This window comes from Cebus imitator, unplaced genomic scaffold, assembly GCF_001604975.1.
Source record: "Cebus imitator isolate Cc_AM_T3 unplaced genomic scaffold, Cebus_imitator-1.0 Scaffold12, whole genome shotgun sequence".
NCBI classification, from domain to species: Eukaryota; Metazoa; Chordata; class Mammalia; order Primates; family Cebidae; genus Cebus; species Cebus imitator.
This window is the reverse complement of record NW_016107327.1, coordinates 7,832,595-7,855,330: the sequence shown is the minus strand read 5'-3', so window position 1 is coordinate 7,855,330 and position 22,736 is coordinate 7,832,595. Positions and strand designations below refer to the sequence as shown.

Sequence of the window (22,736 nt, the reverse complement as noted above, 5' to 3'; positions counted from 1 at the left end):
CCCATCTCTACAAAATTTTTTTTAAAAATTAGCTGGGCATGGTGGCATGCGCCTGTAGTCCCGGCTACTCTGGAGGCTGAGGTGGGGGGGATTGCTTGAACACACTGGTAGGTGGGGGACAGGGCTGCAGGGAGCCATGATCAAGCCACTGCACTTTAGCCTGGACAGCAGAATGAGACCTGTCTCAATAAATAAATAAATAAAAACAACAAAAATATGAAGGTTATATAAGTTATAAAATGACAGTAAAATCAAAGTTGAATAATACAGAGCAGACCCCAAAACAGGAGGAAGTTGGTAAATGAAAATAAATGATATCTCCTGGGCCCAAGCAATCCTCTTGCCACGGCCTCTCAAAGTGTTAGGATTACAGGCATGAACCACTGCCCCGGCCTTATTGTTTTAGCATACAGTGCTCACTATTAAAAATACTAACTATAAGGCCAAGTACGGCGATTCACACCTGTAATCCCAGCACTTTGAGAGGCTGAGACGTAGCGGATGACCCCATGCTTAGCTCCCAAAGTCTCTTTGGATGGTACCATGTCTGTGTGAAGTCACTGATTATGCCAAGGGAAGGGAGCAGGACCTAACTTTCACAGGCCTCTGAACTCTGGCAGTCTTCCAGCCTGGCCTCTTCAGGTTCTGTGTAACCCCTCAGTCAAGTGCCTACTGTGTTCTCAGTGGTACTGGCTGATGGTCGATGATGGTTTACTTACCTAAAATCTTTTGGTCTGTTCCGCAAGCCAGATTTTGATAATATACCCATCTCATAGGGCAAGTTGACCCCCACTGTAGAAACCTTCTTCAGCAGTGATAGCAATTGTTTCATTGGCATCTCATTTAAGGAAACTATGATAATATACCTCTACTACAAAAAGAACAGATTTCCTATCACTTTGTAATTGCCTAGACAATGGTTAGGTTCAGAAAAGCATTCTGACTTTGAAATTACTTATATGATGTTGTCCCATAATTTGTCTATGCCTTCTGAGAATATATCATGGAGCTGTAGCAGATTTTTTTTTTTTTAATTTTCTCCAGAGACAAATGAAAGAAATAAATTCCCTGCAGAATGATTTCACCAAGTATCTGGCCACTGCAGACTCATCTTTGTTGCAAACCAACATTGCACTGCAGCTGATGGAGAAAAGCCAGAAGGTAGAGGAAACCGTTGTTCTCTAGAAAAATCTAAAAACATTTTAATTATATTGCAAGAAAACAGTGAAATGAGCTGACCTACTTTTTTGTTTTATCAAAGTATATTCTCTTGGATGGAAGAAAATATACTGAAATGTTAACAATAGTTCTCCCTTGCAAACGAAGTATTAATGACTTGTCTTCTTATGTTGATATGTAATAACTAGTTTGTCTGCAAGGAACAAATCACTTTTGTGATAACAAAAAAATTATTATGCTATTTTTAAAATATCAAACATACCTTTATTAACAGAAGATATTTAAGACTTGATTAAAAACTGAAAAAATTTCTTAGCAGTTCAATGGGGATTTTGAAAGTACCTTTTATAATAACTATTTCTAAATTATAAAAAAGTCCTTTGGTTTACTATAACTGTATATTGATGACAACATTGTGCTTTTGTAAAGGTTACTAAAGGGTTTCTCACCGTAATGAGAATGTTCGAGATAATGGTAAGCCTTGGGAAAATGCTCCCACTGCTACTGTCTGAAGTGATCAAGGATTAACAGCTGTGGTAAATAGACTTAGAAAATATAACGTCTCATTGTTGCCCCCACATCATTTATGATAGAGTTTGAGAAATCAGCATCTTCTCAAACATTCTTTCTTGAATTTATACTATCTTTGTTTACTTGGAAAAAATAGGAATATGAAAAATTAGCTGCCAGTTTAAATGAAGCAAGACAGGAACTAAGTGACAAAGTGGGAGAACTTTCCAGATCTGCTGGTAAAACATCCCTTGTGGAGAAGGCAGAAAAGCACGCGCAATCCTTACAAGAGCTGGCAAAGCAGCTGGAGGAGTAAGTGCATGGCCCAGGAGACCTGAGGGGCACGTGGGCTAAGCACAGCAGCTTGTCCTGAGACAAGCGAGGACCTCCCATGGGGTGGCTGGGTCTCCAGAACCTGGAGGAGGGCAGAGGATGGGGTCAAGGCCAATGCCCCAGGCTCAAGTCAGAAGCAGAGCAGCAATGAGGGCACTAATTCCTGGTCATGTCCTTTGGGCACAGCTACAGAGGCCGTCACCTCAGGTCTCCACTTGGCAAACGAAATGGGAAAGGGCTGGGCTCAAGTTGATGGCACCACTGCAGTCAAACCCGGGCAACAAAGAGATTCTGCCATCTCTTTATTTTGTATTTTTCCATATCTGAAAGAAAACAAAAAAAGAAAGAAAAAGAAGAAATAGGAAGGTTTGGGGGACGTCAGCTGCTGGTAGAGGAAGGCTGTGGGGGGTGCCTAACCCACCCTGTCTTCCAGGATCAAGAGAAACACCAGTGGGGATGAGCTGGTGCGCTGCGCCGTGGAGGCCGCCACCGCCTATGAGAACATCCTCAACGCCATCAAAGCGGCTGAGGACGCGGCCAACAGGGCCGCCAGTGCATCCGAGTCTGCCCTCCAGGTGGGCACCTGTACCAGCAGCTTCTCTATATTCGCTGTGGAGATGGCTCATTTTTATATTTTCTTTCTGTGGGCTCCTAGAACGTGCTCTAGATATGGGTAATTTCTATATTTGACTATTTCATGTCTGTAGCACAGTTTTAAAACTATGAGTAAAACCAAATAGGAATTACACTGATCATCAGTTTTCAGCCTGAACGAATATTATATCCACATCTTACCAGGTATACTTTTATGCTGTGATTGTTAACCAAAAAGAGACACTTTTGCAAACAACTTGATCAGCATTTTCATCAGGTCATTTGGTCTTACATCTCAGTGTGTCTGTGGAGTCCTGTGGGATCTCATATGCACCATATGATATTTCCCATATCTGAAAATAAAGAGCAAAACATTAAATATCAGAGTTCAGGGGGACAGGCCTTCTTGAATGAGTGAAGACTTTTCTGTCCCAAAGCTTGAAAGCCTGAAAACAATTAAGTTCTCTCTTCTGTTATTGTAGGGGGTTTTGTACGAATGACAGTGAGCCGCTAAACCGTGTCACATAATTTGTCAGCATGCCCCCAGAGATAGGCCCACCTCCCCAAGCCACATAAGCCACATAGGTGTTAGGGCTACCTGGAACCCTAACTGTATCTTTTAGGGAACAATCTAGTTCTAACTCCTTTCCCCCTTTAACTTCATCCTTAAAATTAAGGGCTTCAGACTAGGATAGAAATCTGATATCATATTTCCTAACATATAGCTATTAAATGCTTTGCTTTCAGATAGTGATAAAGGAAGATCTGCCAAGAAGAGCTAAAACCCTGAGTTCCAACAGTGATAAACTGTTAAACGAAGCCAAGATAACACAGAAGAAGCTACAGCAAGGTATCGGGGGAGTGGTCAGCGGCAGGGATAGGCAGGAGCTTTAAATGACCTTGGGGACCAGGTGGAGCAGCCCTAGAAGCAAATGCTGTTTTTGAATCTCAGTGTCAATGCAGATGATACCTTTTATTTGTTTAATTTTGTAACTATTATTATTTGTAATAGAGATGGAGTCTCATTCTGTTACCCAAGCTGGAGTGCAGTGGCACAATCATAGCTCACTATAGCTTTGAACTCCTGGGCTTAAGCGATCCTCCCACCTCAGCCTCCCAAGTAACTGAGATTACAGGCATGCACCATCATGCCTAGCTAATTTTTGTATTTTTGTGGAGGCAAGGTCTTGCTATGTTGCCCAGGCTGGTCTCAAACTCCTGTCCTCACAGGATCCTCCTGTCTCAGCTTCCCAAAATGCTGGGATTACAAGTATGAGCCACCATGCTGGGCCCAGATAATATTTTTTAAATTCATGGTTTATTTATCAATTTTATGTGTCCACCCGATATTGTAAATATCCCCCATCCTTCATATACAAAATTAACTAGAGCCTTATAAATAAATCTTTGAGTGCTAGGCCTATTTGGGTCTGGCCTTGGTAGGGAGGCTATTTTAATTTAATCCACATGTGATCATGGTATTGACAACCCACATATCAAGATCATTGGTTTGGGGTCATTAGGATAATTGCTTTAAAATTTTTTGTTTGTTTGTTTTGTTTTTGTTTGAGATGGAGTCTTGCTTTGTCACCCAGGCTGGAGTGCAGTGGCACAGTCTCAGCTCACTGCAACCTCTACCTCCTGGGTTCAAGCAATTCTTCTGCCTCAGTTTCCTGAGTAACTGGGACTACAGGGGCACACCACCATGCCTGGCTAGTTTTTGTGTATTTAGTAGAGACAGAGTTTCACCTGTCTCAACTAAAAATACAAATTCAGATTTCCTGGTATGACGTCTGTTGCTCTACAAAATGTGAGCTTCAGGGGAGGCTCGGTGTGATAAGTAGGGTTAGGGTGCTAACTATGTTGGTTGCTATGTAAACCAGTCTTGGAATCCTAATTGAAGCCATAACTCATCAAGATAGTCTTAAAGTATTTGGTGGCCATTTTCAATGACCCAAGGATGGCAAAATTATCAGCTAGGAATGTCTAGTAGCTACCTTTCTTTCATGGAATTTAAAAAATACGTCACTTTGGAAATTAACAGAAACAGTGCCCACTTTGTATCTGTATTACCTGGATGAAGCTCTTTCAACAACACTCCTTTCTTGTCCTCTGATAGAAGAGGATCCTTTCTGCCACTCATCCGTTCACTCATATATTCATTCACTCAACAAACATGTGCTAATATTAAGCCTCAACTAGTGCCAGACACTACACTGTGTGCTAGGACATAGTAGTGGATAAGGCAGTTACATCTTTTACTAAACAGAGACTCTTACTCTAAGCAGATTAGAAGTTTAGCCCTCCCTAAATTATTCAGCCTCTCTCTCTTCCTGTGTATTTCCAAGGCGTTACCACAAGGTTCTGATTTGCTGCTGACCTCTGTAACTGGAGGATCCCAGAGCTGTGGGTCTAGGCACATGCAGTGGGCATGTCTGAGATGACCCCTGAGAAGCAAGTCTACTCAATGCTGTGCAGACATTGGCTGCTTCAGGGGCCACAAATACCAATGGAGGATCAAAATGCACAAAATAATTGCCTCTTGATAATTATTTTATTTTAGAAGTTAGTCCAGCTCTCAGCAACCTACAGCAAACCCTGAACGTTGTGACAGCTCAGAAAGAAGTGATAGACACCAATCTCACAAGTCTCCGAGATGGTCTTCATGGGATACAGAGAGGTTGGCATCTTCTTAACCCACTGTACTTGGTTGGCTTCTTTTGTTGAACGTTTTAGATACTTATACCTCCCTATTTTTGTGTGACTTAGGTGATACTGATGCTATGATCAGTATTGCAAAGAGCATGGTCAGAAAGGCCAGTGACATCACAGATGAGGTTCTGGATGGGCTCAACCCCATTCAGACAGATGTGGAGAGAATTAAGGACACCTATGGGAGCACACAGAACGAAGACTTCGAAAAGGCTCTGACTGATGCAGATAACTCAGGTATCGGGCATTCTTTGGCCAGGATACTTTAGCCATTTTCTCCATTGTTATGTGTTTTGGTCCATTTCTGTTCTTCCCTGGCAAACTCTGATCTCAGAAACTAAAACATTAGAAAACAGTTCCACATGATATATGATATGTTGAAAGAGTGCAGATATTCTACCAGTTAGAAGGACCAGATGGGATTTTTAATTTTTAGAAAATACATTGAAAATGCTATTTGTTTTCTTTTTTACAAAGTGGAAATATAGGTTCTTAAACCCTGAAGCATTGAATTATGATTGATATTAAGAATCAGAAAACAAAGATTTTTTTTTTTTCTGTAGTGGTCAAAGAGAAGGACTTGATACCAAGATTGCAGAATACAATTCACCATATACAGTAGTTTCTCCTTATCCTTAGAGGATGTATTCCAAGACCCCTAGTGGATGCATGAAACCACAGACAGTACCGAACCCTATATGTGCTATGTTTTTTTTGGTCTGATAACCCAGACAGCTACGAAGTGACAAATGGGTGGGTAGGGTAGACAGCAAGGATATGCTGGAAAAAGGGAAGATTCACATGGGTGGGGCCATATGAGATTTCATCATGCTACTCCACATAGCACACAATTCAAAACTTAGGAATTGCTTATTTCTGGAATTTGTCTCTTTAATATTTTTGGACCATGGTTGACAGCAAGTACTTGAAACCTTGAGAAGTGAACCCATGGGTAAGGGGGGAAATACTGTAACTGATTATGACCCATCCTAGTCAACATCTGGGGACCAAACATGCCACTTGACAAATACTGTCAGTAAGAACATTTGTAGTTAACCTTTTCCTAATGCACAGTTTTACTTTTCTGTTTTCTAATCTCACCAACAGTGAATAAGTTAACCAACAAACTACCTGATCTTTGGCACAAGATTGAAAGTATCAACCAACAGCTGTTGCCCTTGGGAAACATCTCTGACAACATGGACAGAATACGAGAACTAATTCAGCAGGCCAGAGATGCTGCCAGTAAGGTGGGTGTGTCCCCACGTGGTCAGTGGCCAAGGCTAGTTCTTCGATGAGTTATCACATTCATCAAGAAAGAAAAAAACACTTATTTACTCAAGAATTGGTTGTCTTTCTTTCTGTAATTCTTTGCTTGCTTGAAATCTAAAGATTGATTTCCTCCTGTCATCCTTTAAAAGTATACATGATCTTCATCCCTTAAATTATCTGGCGTATCAGGATCCTGAAGCAGCTTCCCTGCATTGAGTTTATTCAGGCAGAATGGAGAAATTTCTTCCAGGTCCCAGTTTGTAAACTGCAATTGTACATTCAAGTGAGGGTTCTGTGGTGGGAATGTGCCAGTGTGATACTACCGCACAGGACCTACCCTCCTATTGTAACTTGAAAGCTATAGAATTCATCTTTGCTGAGGATGGAGGATTTGAAATGATAGCAGTCTTCTGTCATTGGAATACTGATTCCCCAGCCTTTCTTGTTTTAACCTGACATTATTTGCTTGAATTACTGACACTCGTCTCTTAAGATTTATTTTGTCCTAAAATGTAAATAAAATTTCTTGTATTTTCCAGTAGCTCCTAGACAGCCCTATGGGAGAGTTTGGGAGAGAGTGGGTTGGAGAGCCTACTCAGAATGTCACTGCCCTGGAGGCATCATGCCCAATAGCCAGGCTCAGTGTTACTTCCTTTGAGCCTCAGAGCCTGCCCTTTCTTCTAAGAAAGCACAGTATTCCCAACATAAAACCTTGAACAGGAAAGCAAAGAGCATAAGGCAAAGTTTGGAAGAAAGGACCCTCTTCATACCCATACACGCTTCATAAAAAGCAAATGAATAATAATGCATGCTAGCTTTTGCCCTTCTGTGTTCATTTACTGATTTATCCAACAAAAATTTGAAGTGTCTTATAGCACAGTGGTTAACAGTTGTTTAACCGAGCCAGACTGCCTTGGTTTCAGTTCTTGCTCTGCCTTTGATGAGCTGTGAGACCTGGGCCCTGTCCTTTTACCTCTCTGTGCCTCAGTTTCTTCATCTATAGAGCATAGAAAATAATAGTATCAACCTTATGAGATTGTTGTGGTTGAATGAGCTAATGTGGAACAGTGCCTGGCAAATAGTAGGTACCATGTTATTGGAAAAATATAAAATAAAAAGCAATAAGTAGGTGCAATGCCTGGTTGTCACTGGCACTTCTTTAGGTGCTGAGGACACAGAAATTATTATTATTATTATTATTTATTTATTTATTTTATTGCATTTTAGGTTTGGGGGTACATGTGAAGAACATGCAAGATTGTTGCATAGGTACACACATGGCAGTATGATTTGCTGCCTTCCTCCCCTTCACCTATATCTGGCATTTCTCCCCATGCTATCTCTCCCCAACTCCCCACCTCCCACTGTCCCTCCCCCATTTCCCCCCAACAGACCCCATTGTGTAGTGCTCCCCTCCCTGGGACACAGAAATTATTAAGTCAGTTCTGAACTCAGGCTGCTCTCCAGCCACTGCAGGTGGTTTCTTAGACTGTGCTAACAAGCTGGATAGAGATGTGTTATGTGCATCTTTGAAAACCCCAGTTCTACCTGGAGAGGCTCAGAATAGCACTAATAAGTAGCACTAATAGACATGGATAAGAATGTTCATTGCAACTGGTTTATAATCACACCAAAATTTTTTTTTTAAAAAAGCCATGTTTACAACAGTAAACCTGAATGAACTGGAGCTGTGTGTATCACCGTGAATAACTCTAAACACATACATAGTGCCCAGCAAAGAAAGCAAGTTGTAGATAAATGTGTACAGATGGATACCATTTATATAAAAATATTTCAAACATGAAAATAGGACTAATTACAGTTTCTAGATAAATGGATATTTAATTTAAAAATTATTAAAACATGCATGAAAATTTGCATGGGAATCCAGATCCAGAGCAGTGGTGACCTCTGAGAAGGGAGAAGGGAGAGGGGGACGGGCGCCAATTCTGACAGTCATGTTCCATTTCATGGTGATGCACATACAGGCATATTCTCCATGCCTTTTCTTAAATACAAGAAGTATCATGCTTAAATACAAGAAGGTACAGTGGCTCATGCCTGTAATCCCAGCACTTTGGGAGGCCGAGGCGGGTGGATCAAGAGGTCAAGAGATCGAGACCATCCTGGTCAACATGATGAAACCCTACAAAAATTAGCTGGGCATGGTGGCGTAGCCTGTAGTCCCAGCTACTCGGGAGGCTGAGGCAGGAGAATTGCTTGAACCCAGGAGGTGGAGGTTGCGGTGAGCTGAGATTGCACCATTGCACTCCAGCTTGGGTAACAAGAGCGAAACTCCATCTCAAAAAAAAAAAAAAAAAGAAATATCTTAACTAAAAAAAAATAAAGAATGAGTAGGAATTTGCCAGGTGACAAAGGCAAAAGGGAATGCCAGGCAGAGACTGAGAGACGTAGTTCTGAAGGACAGGGGGTGAGTAGGAGAGAGAGACATGAAATGAGCCCGTAAATGTGGGACCCCATCGCCAAGTCGCCTGATGTAATGCCTTACATATACAAGATCCTCGATAAATATTTAAACGCTTGATAGAGAAAATACAGACTAGATGTAAATCTTATTCTTTTGTATTATTCTTTCGATAGTTAGGAAATATTTATCTTCTTGGCCCACACACCAGCGCTAGTCATAGAACCTTTCTTACTGGTCCATTATATGTAAGTATAATGTTGAGAGTAAATGTTCGGAAGCTTTGAATAATTTGAATTGCCTCAATATGCAAGCATGTAATCAGTGGGCTTGTATTTTGTCTACCATCTTTTTTATTTTTCTAGTAATTTAAATTTGAATATGTTTTATGGAAGTATTTGTCCATGGCATATTAGAAAGAAAAAATGGTCCTTCGCCACAGAGAGCTTAAGAAGCACTATTTTAGAGAGCCTTAGTGCACTCACTCATTTTTCAGGACTGAATGCCTATAATAAATGAAACTGTAACATGTAATATATCTAAGGAAGCAGTTCCTTTAAAAGTGCATTTAAAATATTTTTCTATATATAAATATATATTTTATATATGCTGATATTTAACTATATATTATAATCATATATTTTATGCATATGTAGTATTATATAATTATATATTATGTAGGCTTTTATATATTAAATATATGCAAATTATATATTGCATATAATGTATATATAATTATATATTTATTTTAATAAATTAAATTTATAAAATTATAATATTTCATTTTAATCTATTAAATATAACTTATATATTTAATATATAATAAATGCATATATAATTATATGTAAATTATATATAAATATATACTTAAGTAAATATATTTTATATACTTAATATGCAAATATATATGTACCTAAAATATGTATATATATTCCTATATATATGACAAGGTCTTGCTGTGTTCCCTAGTCTAGACTGGAGTCCAGTGGTGTGATCATGGCTCACTGCAGCCTGGAACTCCTGGGCTGAAGCGAGCCTCACATCTCAGCCTCCTGAGTAGTTGGGACTACAGGCATATGACACTACACCTGGCTTTTTCTCTTTTTTTCTTTTTTTGTTTTTTAGTAGAGATGAGGTCTCACCATGTTGTTCAGGCCGGCCTCAAACTCCTGAGCTCAAGCGATCCTCCCACCTCAGCCTCCCAAAGTGCTGGGATTACAGGTGTGAGCTACTGCACCTGGCTTAAAATATAGTTTGTTTGAGACGGACTCTCTCTCTGTAGCCAGGCTGGAGTGCAGTGGTGCCATCTCGGCTCACTACAACCTCTGCCTCCCGGGTTCAAACAATTCTCCTGCCTTAGCTTCCTGAGTAGCTGGGTCTACAGGTGCACACCACAACGCCCAGCTAATTTTTGTATTTTTAGTAGAGACGGGGTTTCACCATGTTGATGAGGATGGTCTCGATCTCTTGACCTCGTGATCTGCTCACCTTGGCCTTCCAAAGTGCTGGGATTACAGGCATGAGCCACCGCGCCTAGCCAAAATATAGTTTTAATGTATTACATGTCTGATTGTATGCCAGGCATCATGCCAAGTGCTTCTTCCATAGACGTTAGTTCATCTGCACAAAAACCTTGTAGGGTTGTAATTTGTATTATTGTCATTATCATTGTTATTATTGCTGGCACAGAGGACTAAGTGCACTGCTCAAATATCCCTGACTAATAAAAAACACAAACGCCTTATGACGCAGCTCCTGAAGCTGCTTCATGAGTTTATAGTCTCATTTTGGAGATTTTGATCCAGGGCTTGGAGATATTCATGTTTTCTTGCTCCTTATCATAACAACTAGAAAGGCTGACACATGGCCAAGAGTCACAAACTAGCTCTCTGAGTGCACCTACTTTCTTCACAGGACGGTGTTTGACACCATGTAACTTACTCCTCACAGGTTGCTGTCCCCATGAGGTTCAATGGTAAATCTGGAGTCGAAGTCCGACTGCCAAATGACCTGGAAGATTTGAAAGGATACACATCTCTGTCCTTGTTTCTCCAAAGGCCCAACTCAAGAGAAAATGGGGGTACTGAGAATATGTTTGTGATGTACCTTGGAAATAAAGATGTAAGTATTGCTTGGACATCTCCCTTGCTTTTAAAACAATATTTTTCGAGATTTGTGCTTTTAAGATGTATGGCACAGCTGTGTCATTGCCATTAGCACAGCAGGTGGAAATCCTACTGAGACATCAACAAATCCTGCCAGCTTCCTCCCTGCTCAACTCCCCACTGTGGCAGTGCTCTCGAGGCACTTCCCATGCATCCTGGATTGTTGATTTCTGGAGGATTAAGAGGTCTTACCCAATAGGCCCAGCACATGGGCACGTGTGTGTACATGTAAAAAACATAAGCCCCAGGGGCGGATGATTGGCACCCCTCCGTACTACCAATTTATATGATTGACACCACACTACCAGGGATCAATATCAAGGCTTCATGGAAATTGACAGTATCTCCTCCTCACAGAATTGACCTTGTTCTTTTCCTCAGACCACCCAGCCACAGACCCTTCCTCAAGCCTGTGGGGTGGGGAGATCATGGGTGAGGACTGGAGTGGAATGAAGCCTCTCCCTCCTGCCTAAATGATAAGAAAAGCAGTTGCCCCATCTCTTTATCAGTGTAAATTCATTTACTACTTAGTGTAAATTCACTACCCTTACAGCCATTTTGAATGGTTGGTTTTAGCTTTTAATCCCTCCTTTTAAAATACATTTCTTTGACTAGTATCAGAGGAAAAGCTAATCATTCACTGGGTTAGGATTCCGTTGTTGGAAGAGAAACACTTGAAATACAGTTCTCAAAAATTCTGCCCAGTTGGGAAATTGTATTTAAAGATTCCTAAAATCAACACTATTGCTAATTACTCTTCCCACTTCAAGAGGTTGGCATTTTATTTGCAGTTTTCTTATGTCATGATGTTTTGCTTTGTTTTGTGATAAAATGCACATTGCTTTATTCCTTCAACAAATGTATACCAGATACCTACTATGTGTCACATTCTGGCTTTGTGATAAACCAAAATTTATTTCTTGAATGTGCTTAATGCCAATGCACACTTAACATGGTTAAAATGGCAAGTTCTATGAATATTTTGCCACGATTTTAAAACATTTTGTTTCTACCTTAAGGTGCTCACATTCTATCAGGGAAGAAAGATGCATATGTAACTGATCATGATAACATAGAGGCGTGACAACAGAGACATGCACAAAATGTTCGGAGGATGCTGTGTGGTACTGGGAGAAGCAAAATGGCTTATCTCCCTTACCAGACTAAAATCTGATGGATGCCTGAGTCCATATCTGGGCCCTCTGTATGGTAGCTGCTTGGCACGTATTTGTAGCTTGAGCGAATGGAGGAATGAATAAATGAGGGTACTATAACATGAGCAGAGACAGCTCTCGCATTATTAACTCAGTGCTCTGTATTATTCTATAAAAGGTTGCACTTTGTTTATTCTGTCTGCTCAAGGCTTATTGCCTACAACTGTTAGTTATTTGAAATGCATCCTCATCCTCTTGAGATGGGAAATTGAGAAACCACAGTGTGAAGTGTTCTGAGGTGGCCCTTCTCTCTCCAGGCCTCCCGGGACTACATCGGTATGGCAGTTGTGGATGGCCAGCTTACCTGTGTCTACAACCTGGGGAACCGCGAGGCTGAACTCCACGTGGACCAGATCTTGACTGAGAGCGAGACTCAGGAGGCAGTTATGGATCGGGTGAAATTTCAGAGGTACAAGGCTGATTGACTGTTGCTCTTTGTGAACCTGACCTGTGCTCACCAAACTTCCATGTATACATGTTGCTGAACACCATTTTTAGTGTCTTGGCTTTGAATTCTTTATTTTTTTATATAACTTTATTATCCAAATTCATTTTAAACAGAATTTATCAGTTTGCAAGGCTTAATTACACCAAAGGCGCCACATCCAGTAAACCAGAAGCACCCGGAGTCTATGACATGGATGGTAGAAATAGTAATACACTCCTTAATTTGGATCCTGAAAATGTTGTATTTTATGTTGGAGGTTACCCACCTGATTTTAAAGTAAGTGTAAATGTTATTTCACTGAATGAAGTATTTAAATTTTAATTTGGGATCATGATGACCTCATGTCTCTTTTAATTATTAATTACAAATAAAATGGATTTAACTGTGCATTCTTACAGCACATTCTAGCGATAATAGCTAACACTTATTGAATACTCCCTCTGTGCACTGTTCTAAGTTTAAGTGTGTTAATTTAAATAAGCATCATGATCATTCTCATTTAGCAGATGAGGAAACAGACAGAGAGGTGTAATAACTTTCCTATAGTCATACAGTTAGTAAATAGCAAAGCTAGGGCATCTTGCTCCAGGGTTCATATTCTTAATTAACACTTATAGTGACTGTCAAAAGTGATAAATTTATACTATTTTGACTACTGTCCTTTGTTCAATTGGTGGAAGATATTTTATTTCATTTTCAGCTTCCTAGTCGACTAAATTTCCCTCCATACAAAGGTTGTATTGAATTAGATGACCTCAATGAAAATGTTCTAAGCTTGTACAACTTCAAAAAAACGTTCAATCTCAACACAACTGAAGTGGAACCTTGTAGAAGGTAAATACAACATAGAAACCAGAAACTCTGTAACTGGAGTTTTGATAACTTGCAATACTTTTACATGTAATAAAGGATGGGCCAGTGAGGTGCTATTGATGTTGCTAGTTGCTTGGGCCAGTGGTTCTTCAAGTATGTGTGCATGCAACACCGGCGGTCCAGCCCTAAAATCTAATTATGGTAGTCTCTTCCTAATTCGTACAAAATGCTAGATTGATAGAGTTTTCTCACTTAAAAAAAGTCTTTATGAAAAATGTTGTGCCTCCTACCACAAAATATTTAATATTAGATGGTACCTGTTTTATAGGCCTGATTTAGTGGCTCTTGCCTGTAATCCCAGCACTTTGGAAGGCCAAGGCAAGCAGATCACTTGAGGCCAGGAGTTTGAGACCGGCCTGGCCAACATGGCAAAAATCCGTCTCTACTAAAAATACAAAAATTAGCTGGGTGTGATGGCGCATGTAGCCCAGCCTCTTGGGAGGCTAAGGCACAGGAATCACTTGAACTCTCGAGGTCAAGGTTGCAGTGAGACAAGATCATGCCACTGCACTCCAGCCTGCCAGCCTGGGTTACAGAGCAAGACTCTGTCTCAAAAAAATTAAAAATAAAAGGAAAAAAAATGGTACCAGATTTAGGCACAAAATTATATATTTACTGTAAATTTTTTTTAAAGTGATTCACAAAATGTTCCATTACTTCGTTGGCACTATTCTACCTCAATCTTTTTGAAAATTGCTGCCTTGAACTCCTAACCTTCCCTACAGTTATAGGACATGGTATATTCTAATATGAGGTAGACTGAATATTTTTTAATGAGAATAGAATTACATGGCAAGTTAATAATCTTTAACATTTCAAGATCTTCAGCTGGTAGACCACATCTTCCTAAGCAGACATTTCCAAAAGGGACTCTTACTCATCTTTGTCGAGCTAGGACGTGATTGTCGAGCTAAGACGTGATAGGATATGAGAGCACATCCAAGAGAAAAAGCTGGCTGCTTTAACATTTTAAAGATGCCTCCTCTGCTTTAACAAAATTATGACAACTAGATCGCATTTCCTTTGCTCCATTTTTCAGATGGCAGCATGTCGTATTAATAAGCACACTGACATGGTAATCCTTTATTGCTGTATTCTAACTTATGATGATTAATGTTGACAGGAGGAAGGAAGAGTCAGACAAAAATTATTTTGAAGGTACAGGCTATGCTCGAGTTCCAACTCAACCACATGCTCCCATCCCAACCTTTGGACAGACAATTCAGACCACCGTGGATAGAGGCTTGCTATTCTTCGCAGAAAACCAGGTAATCTATAACAAGTAACCAGATACAACCAAATATATTCATTCCGTTTAGCACTTTGGAGATAACTGGGTTGTTACAAACAACCCATCAGATCTGGAAAAAAAACGTGCAAATGTTACCTGCATCCTTTCCCTCCACCCAGTTTTACTTTGTTGGCTGGGAAGTGTGCATTTTTTTAACATTTTTAGTTTCAGGGGTACATGTGCAGGGTTGTTGTATAGGTAAATCGCATGTCACAGAGTTTGGTGTACAGATTATTTTATCAGCCAGGTTATAAGCCTAGTACTCAATAGGTAGTTTTTCTGTTCTTAAAAAATACTTCTGCCCTCAAGTAGGCCCCGGTGTCTGTTGTTCCCTTCTTTGCATCCATGTGTACTCAATGTTTAACTCTCACTTATAAATGAGAACATGTGGTATTTGCTTTTCTGTTCCTATGTTTGTTCTCTTAGGATTATGGCCTCTGGCTTCATCCATGTTGCTGCAAATGACATGATCTGTTCTTTTTTATGGCTATGTAGTATTCCATGGTGTATATGCACCTCATTTTCTGTATCCAGTTTACCATTTATGGGCATTTAGGTTGACTCCATGTCTTTGCTGTGGTGAATAGTGCTGCAAATAACATTCACGTGCATTTGTCTTTATGGTAGAACAATTTATATTCCTTTGGGTGTATACCCAATAATGGGATTGCTGGATCAAATGGTAGTTCTAAGTTCTTTGAGAAATTGACAGACTGCTTTCCACAGTGGTTGAACTAATTTACATTCCCACCAGCAGTGTATAAGCATTCCCTTTTTTTCCACAACCTTGCCAGCATCTGTCATTTTTTGACTTTTTAATGATTGCCTTTTTGACTGGTATGAGATGGATTCTTATTGTTTTGATTTGCATTCCTTTAATCATTCGTGATATTGAGCATTTTTTCATATGCTTGCTGGCAGCATATATGTCTTCTGAAAAGTCTGTCCTTTGTCCGTTTTTAATGGGGTGGTTTGGTTTTTTCTTGTTAATTGTTCAAGCTCTATATAGATTCTGGATATTAGACCTTTTTCATATGCATAGTTTGTAAATATTTTCTTCTATTCTGTGGGTTGTCTATTTACTCTGCTGAAAGTTTACTCTGTTGATAGTTTCTTTCATTGTACAGAGTGCTTTAATTAGGTTCTATTTGTCAATTTTTGTTTTTGTTGCAATTGCTTTTGGGGTCTTCATCATGAAATATTTGCAAAGGATGGTATTTCTAGGCATTTCTATGTCTAGAATAGGTTTTCTTCAAGGGTTTTTTTAATATATATATAGTTTTAGGTTTTACATTTACAATTTTTTGCTGTTTTTTTCATTGGTTTTTTGAGACGGAGTCTCGCTCTGTCTTCAGGCTGGAGTGCAGTGGCACGATTTCAGCTCACTGCAACCTCCACCTCCCGGGTTCAAATACTTATCGTGTCTCAGCCTCCTAAGCAGCTGGGATTACAGGCTCGTGCCACCACACCCAGCTAATTTTTGTATTTTTAGTAGAAATGGGGTTTCACCATGTTGGCCAGGCTGGCCTAGATCTTCTGACCTCATGATCTGCCCGCCTTGGCCTCCCAAAGTGCTAGGATTAGAAGCGTGAGCCACCACACCTGGCCTGCATTTTAAGTTTTTAATAAATCTTGAGTTGATTTTTGCATATGGTGAAAGGAAAGGGTCCAGTTTCAATCTTCTGCATATGACTAGCCAGTTATCCCAGAATCATTTATTCAATGGGGAGTCCTTTCCCCATTGTTTGTTTTTGTTGACTTTGTTAAAGATCAGATGATTGTAGGTGTGTGGCTTTATCTCTGGGCTCTCTATTCCGTTCCATTAATGTGCATTTTAATGAGGGCAAGTAATCAGGAATTTGAGAACGCGCCACCAAAATGTGGGCAAAATCTCCCCTTTTCCTATTCTAGTCTCATTATCACTTTTGTTCTTTGAGAACCACTGCTTGCCTAAGAATCTGCTTATTCTGACTCAAAACATGTGAAGGCCTCCTGGGATCTCTAAGATCTAGACTGACTTCCTGCTGTTTCCATCTTGGTCTGACTCTTACCAGGCTGTGTGGGATTATGTCTCTATCAGCATGTTTGCCTTCTCAAGACACTGAAACTTCTCTGTTTTCAAGTAGTTGAGGGACCTTCTAAAATTTATTAGGTTGGAAAGTCCAAAGTGACACTCTACAAGTGATCATCAGCGCCATCTGCTGGTTGATGGAGAGTTGGCGTCATGTTTGCTGCTCTATACCTGCAGTGGGCCTGAAGTTGGAACACTCCAGTGAGTAGGAGCTTCTGCAGTTGCTCTCACAGGGAGTATTTCTGAAGAAATGTGGATGAGCCCAAAGGCTTTCTGGTGGTCCAAGAACATGGGATAGATAAAGAGTCTGGGATTTTACCAGAGCCTTCTACCTGCAGGGCGGGAACACTGACCTGGTCCAACTTTCCTCTCTGGCATTGGTCTGGACCCTTCAGGAGATTCGAAGGCTGAACCAGTTCTGATGGCTTAGGAAGGTCCCAACCAACCTGAAGGATACACAAAGCTGAGAAGTCATCCAGCATCTTCAGGACAAGGCAGTTGTTATGCAAAACAAGGTCTTTGTAGTGTAATTTGAAGTTCTTGGAGACTAAGAACCAGAAATACTACTCATATAATAAGAAAACTTACATAATCTCATTACATAAGAAACAATCAAGAGAGCTGCTTTAAGTAGGATGGCTCATGACTCTCAGTAAATTGGTGTCACTCTGCTGTTTATGAGTTGATCAACCTAAGCGGACTCCCGAAGGTTTAGGATCCAGATAAGGACTGATTTTCCTCTTAGAAAAGGACTCTGTCCCTGGACTTCAAAGAGAGGCATTCTTATCATTAAGGAACTGTGTAAAAGCAAAGCCTTCAAGCCCTAAGTCAGAAATTGCTCAGCTTATTTTTCCACTAGGGAAGTAGCTGATTCAAGTATATGTTTTACGCCATGATGGAGATGCAATAATGACCAAGACAGATATGGCTCCTACCCTCCAGGACTTTATATTCTAGAGGGGAAGAATATGGAAAAGAATGCTGTTAATAGGTTATTTCATCACAGTTGTGAAGAGTTGTATCAAGGAAAAGTTTGTGTGAAATGAGGATGTACAGCATAAAGACACTTGAGCAAAGGAAGTGCCTCCTCCAAGATCAGGAGGACCAGGGAAGACATTTGAATGTGACAGGGGGACAGGGAAGACAGGGTATCCAGGCAGAGGGAGAGGTACAAAGAAGGCCTGGAGGTGGGAAGGGCAGGGAGCATCAGCGAAACAGTCTCTGCGGAGCTGGAGAGCCAGAGGCAATGCCGAGAAAGAAGCAGATGCCACACAGCATCTGGTAGCGGTCAGGGCTTCATCCTGACAGCCAAGGAGAGTCACAGGCTCTCACTGGCATTTTCAAAGACTGCTCTGGCTGTAGAAGGGAATGGACTTAACGGGGGGACACAGGGAGACCAGCAGGTTGTTACCGTAGGGTCTGGCTAAAGACGTTGTGGCTGAGACTAGGTGGGATAACATGGAGAGAGAGAATTAAGAATGGCAGAATTCACAAGATTAGATTAGATGGGAGAGAGGAAAGGATCAAGAATGATTCCTAGGTTCTGATAAAGGGGTGAGAAATAAAAAAATGTCTCCTAGGTTTGTGACTTGGTGATGTGTGTGCACGTGCTGCACACGTGCATGCGTGGGGCAGGCTGGGAGGGAGGGACCCCATGCACCTGGTGGAAAGAAAGGAGAGGCAGGCTTGGCAGGCTGTGGGAGGCATGTAGGTCATATGTTCTGTTTGAGATATTCTGAATTTGAGGTCTCTGTGAGTCATGCAAGCAAAGCAGTAACAACAAGGGAATCAGATGTGCAGACCTGGCCCTGAAGACAGATCTAGGCTGGGGAGAACAATTGGGGCCTGTGCGTACACCTGAATTGGAGCTACAGGGGTGACTGTGATTGTCAAGGCAGAGGGAGTGGTGTGGGGAGGAAAGGAGTCCTTTGTGGGATCCCCAAGAAACCCCCAACGCTGACAGGAAAGGTACAAGGGGATAAACCAACAAATGAGACAGAGACATAGGAATCAGTCAGAAAACAGATGGTAGAAGGTATCTGATGTCTGTATAAGACCATACCTCTCTCTAAAAGGCACTCGTATTTTCAAATAATATTAATGATCTGTATCTTTTCAGTCTCCATGTTTACAAGCCAGTTATGGATCATACAAAACAAAATCATGATCATAGCTAGCATTATTGTGTCCGTCCTGTGTGCCAGTCACTGTGCATGATGTTTAACATGACTTACAATATTGAACTATCATCCCATCCCGTGAGGTGGCTGGTTGCACCATTATCCCTCCATTATCCCTCTTCACTAAGACAGGAGCTGAAGCTGAGAGCAGGGGGTTCTGGGAGAGTAACTTGAGTTCCAGTGCGCTACCTCTTCAGCCAAGTCTTCCAGTAATCTGCATTGTTCCCCTGCCCTAGGATCACTTCATATCTCTAAATATAGAAGATGGAAAGCTCATGGTGAGATACAAACTGAATTCAGAGCCACCAAAAGAAAGAGGAGTTGGAGACATCATAAACAACGGGAGAGATCATTCGGTACATTCTTTGAGTCTGTTTACTTGAATTGTCAAATGTCCCTAGTCCTTTAAAATTAAGTCAATGCCCCAAAATAAATAAATAAAACCCTTTCTATTACCAGATAAACTTATGGATATTAACTGAGGGATATATCCTTTTAAAATTTGCACACTTAGGCATGAAACATATAACATATACACAGCATCTATAAAACGTGGTTAACGTTAAATGCAAACATTTCTATTAAAATGTTTTACGATCATATTTTTATCCAAAAATTCTACTGCTCAGCATCTTCCTACTAGGTATATAAATGAATCTGAAGGAAGATAAATAAAAGCATAATAGTTCTGAACTCCTGTGAATAGGATTCTCTTATTTCCCCTGGTTTGCTGATTCACCTCTCATTTATTTCAGATTCAAATCAAAATTGGAAAACTCCAAAAGCGTATGTGGATAAATGTAGACTCTCAAAACACTATAATTGATGGTGAAGTATTTGATTTCAGCACATATTATCTGGGAGGAATTCCAATTGCAATCAGGGAAAGGTAAGAAGATTTTTTAAAAACCAGATTGCCCCTGTTAGGGGTTATGATTGTGACCAAAATCATCTAGTCTGCCTTTTCTAATTCCAGCAACAAACAAACACAAAAGTTAACTTTGCCATATTGACAGTATAGTCAACAGAGTAAAACAGATTTAAGTCCTGAATAATGAGACTGGTACCTGGAAAGAAGGAAGGTGGGGGAACTATGTGTCACCGCCATTGTCATTTTCGGGAGGAGAGAGACCGCAAAGAATATAGTTGGTTGACAATGCTGGCAACAAGCAGAACAGAGGCCCAGGCCCTTGAAGGCTGTATAGGAGAGCGTGGGCATCCCAGGGCCTGATGGGCATCCCCAGGGAAGTGAAAGCTGAGGTTGTCACCTTTAGGAAGTCTCTGGAAGAACGTGAGAATGGAAGAATGTCTCCTTCACTTCTGCATCACCTGCTCCTTCCATGCTATGGAGCATGGAATTGGTACATAACTTTCTTGGATGAATGAACACATGAATGAATTTAATATGAAAAGCAGTAAAGCTTCATCTGAATGGGAAAAATCCCACAATTTTGGAATGCACTTAAAAATAACTTTTACATTTTGTTCATTTGCATCCTCCTGGAAGGCTTGTAGATAGCTGATGGTAGTGTGTGGACAGAATATATCCTGGAAGGATTAGTGCAGCCGCACCACTAAGTAAGATACTCCCAGAAGGTTGGGTTATGATTACTTTTATATGAGATCTGAAGCTAGTTAACTGTTTTGCTAACTTATGTATCAATTGGAAGAAACACTAGATGTGATTTATGAGGTGTCATGCCAAGGTATTCTTTCTTCTAGAGTCCTTATACATGTGGGCATCTGTCCATCCTGTGTAGGCAGGCACTAATCTTTGTTTTAAAGTTGTCAGGGTTGCCTCCAAAGACAAAAGTGCAAATGGGAAAGCTGGGCACTTTGATAGAGCCTTGTGGGTGAACTTCTTTACTCCTTAGGTTCTGGAAGGAGCTTAGGAGATCATTGTATGTAACCCCTGAGTATTACAAATGAAGAAATTCAGAGCCAGTGAGATGATATTAATATTTAATATTATCAATATTGAATAGTGATTTGGCCATGAATAGCTACTTATAAATTGTTAGTAATCTTGATTTTATTCCATGAAATGGAATAAAATTAAGTCATTTAAGGTAGTCACCTTTCTTGAGTAGTTTTGAGTATGTTTGAGAGTGACCACTTATTCATTACACAGCATTTATTGAATGCCTAGAGGGCATCAGGCAGAGTGACAGGTGCCAAGAAGACAACAATGAGCAGGGTGGAGCCTGGAGAAGAGCAGAAGAGAGACAGTCACTACAGGAGAACGTGAGGCGTGTCATAGGGGGAAGCTCAGGGTGCTGACAGAGTGCAGGAGAGAACCTAATCCAATTGGGGCCATCAGGAAAGTGACCTCCAGCTAGGACCTAAGAGGTGCAGCAGTCAGTGTATGTGAAGCTCTAAATCTGGAGAGAGAAAGCATGAACTTGCAAAGAGCTTGAGTACAGCAGGAAGCAGGACACGGATGCCCCTTGGGGCTGATGTAGGCAGCAGGGGCCTGACTACAGAGTACCTTGAAAGACACAGTGAGGAGCCATTGGAGGGACTTCAGCAGAGAAAGGCCATGACCGAATTTGAGTTTTCAGTAGTCACTCCAGTGCAGGGCAGAGGCAGGCAGAGTGGCGGAAGGCTGAGTGTATTAACAGAGGTGAGTGATGAGGGTGACCTGGCCCAAGGAATGGCTGTGCCAGTGAGCAAAAGGGAGCAGATGCCAAATATATTTAGGATGGCGAATGGGCAGCACGGCACAGTGGCTTGGGTTGGGGAATAAAGGGGAAAAGCAGTGAAGAATGATGCCTGGTTTTTGGCCGAGCCCTTGGCAGATGGAACACACCAATGGAGGAGTGAGGTGACGAGTTAAGTCTGAGACAGGCTTAGTCCGGGATCCCAAGACACAGCCAGGTGGAATGCCCACAAGCAGGTGCACAAAATGCCCTGGGCCTCCAAAAAGGAGGCCAGTCTGGAGAAGGGTAAATGAAGCTCAGGGCCAGGTAGTCACTGAGGTGGTGGAAGCCAGTGGGCCCACCCAGAGCCAGAAGGAATTCTCCAGCTGAGGCAATAAGGAACCCATTGGTGGGTGGTTTGTGTTTGCATGTTATTAACACAAGGCCCCTAGAGAGCAATGTGGATGCCAGTCCATCCAGGTTTTCTAGAAAAGGGCAGTGGGCAGAACCACAAAAGAGGTGGGTGGTTTTAGTTTTGACTCAGCAAAACTTTGGGTTAAGTCAGCATTCAACCTTTATTTGCCTTTTCCTCTCTATCCATTAAAGAAATATATAGATATAGAGATGCATATATATAGATAATTTGCTTTTTAAAAATAATTTTTTGTAGCCATGGGGTCTTGCTGTGTTGCCCAGGCTGGTCTCAAACTCCTAGCCTCAAGTGATCCTCCCACCCCCAGTGTTCTAGGGTTATAGGCATGAGCCACTATACCCAGCCCAGAATTTTCTTTCTTTTTTTGAAACAGAGTCTCACTCTGTCACCTAGGTTG

At 41.0% G+C, this 22,736-nt stretch overlaps 1 protein-coding gene across 4 annotated transcripts in view; it reads left to right on the top strand.

Annotated features, from left to right (window-relative positions):
- LAMA3 (laminin subunit alpha 3) overlaps nt 1–22,736 on the top strand; it is a 265,798-nt gene that overhangs the window by 215,065 nt on the left and 27,997 nt on the right. For all 4 annotated transcript variants that reach the window (XM_017498569.2, XM_037727996.1, XM_037727997.1 and 1 more), the window contains 14 exons: nt 1,045–1,161; nt 1,847–2,001; nt 2,456–2,597; nt 3,364–3,466; nt 5,180–5,296; nt 5,386–5,565; nt 6,436–6,578; nt 10,976–11,146; nt 12,662–12,813; nt 12,966–13,128; nt 13,553–13,686; nt 14,849–14,993; nt 19,504–19,623; nt 20,023–20,156. In XM_017498569.2, coding sequence (XP_017354058.2) covers nt 1,045–1,161; nt 1,847–2,001; nt 2,456–2,597; nt 3,364–3,466; nt 5,180–5,296; nt 5,386–5,565; nt 6,436–6,578; nt 10,976–11,146; nt 12,662–12,813; nt 12,966–13,128; nt 13,553–13,686; nt 14,849–14,993; nt 19,504–19,623; nt 20,023–20,156 — 1,976 coding nt within the window. The remainder of the gene's footprint in view (nt 1–1,044; nt 1,162–1,846; nt 2,002–2,455; nt 2,598–3,363; nt 3,467–5,179; nt 5,297–5,385; nt 5,566–6,435; nt 6,579–10,975; nt 11,147–12,661; nt 12,814–12,965; nt 13,129–13,552; nt 13,687–14,848; nt 14,994–19,503; nt 19,624–20,022; nt 20,157–22,736) is intronic.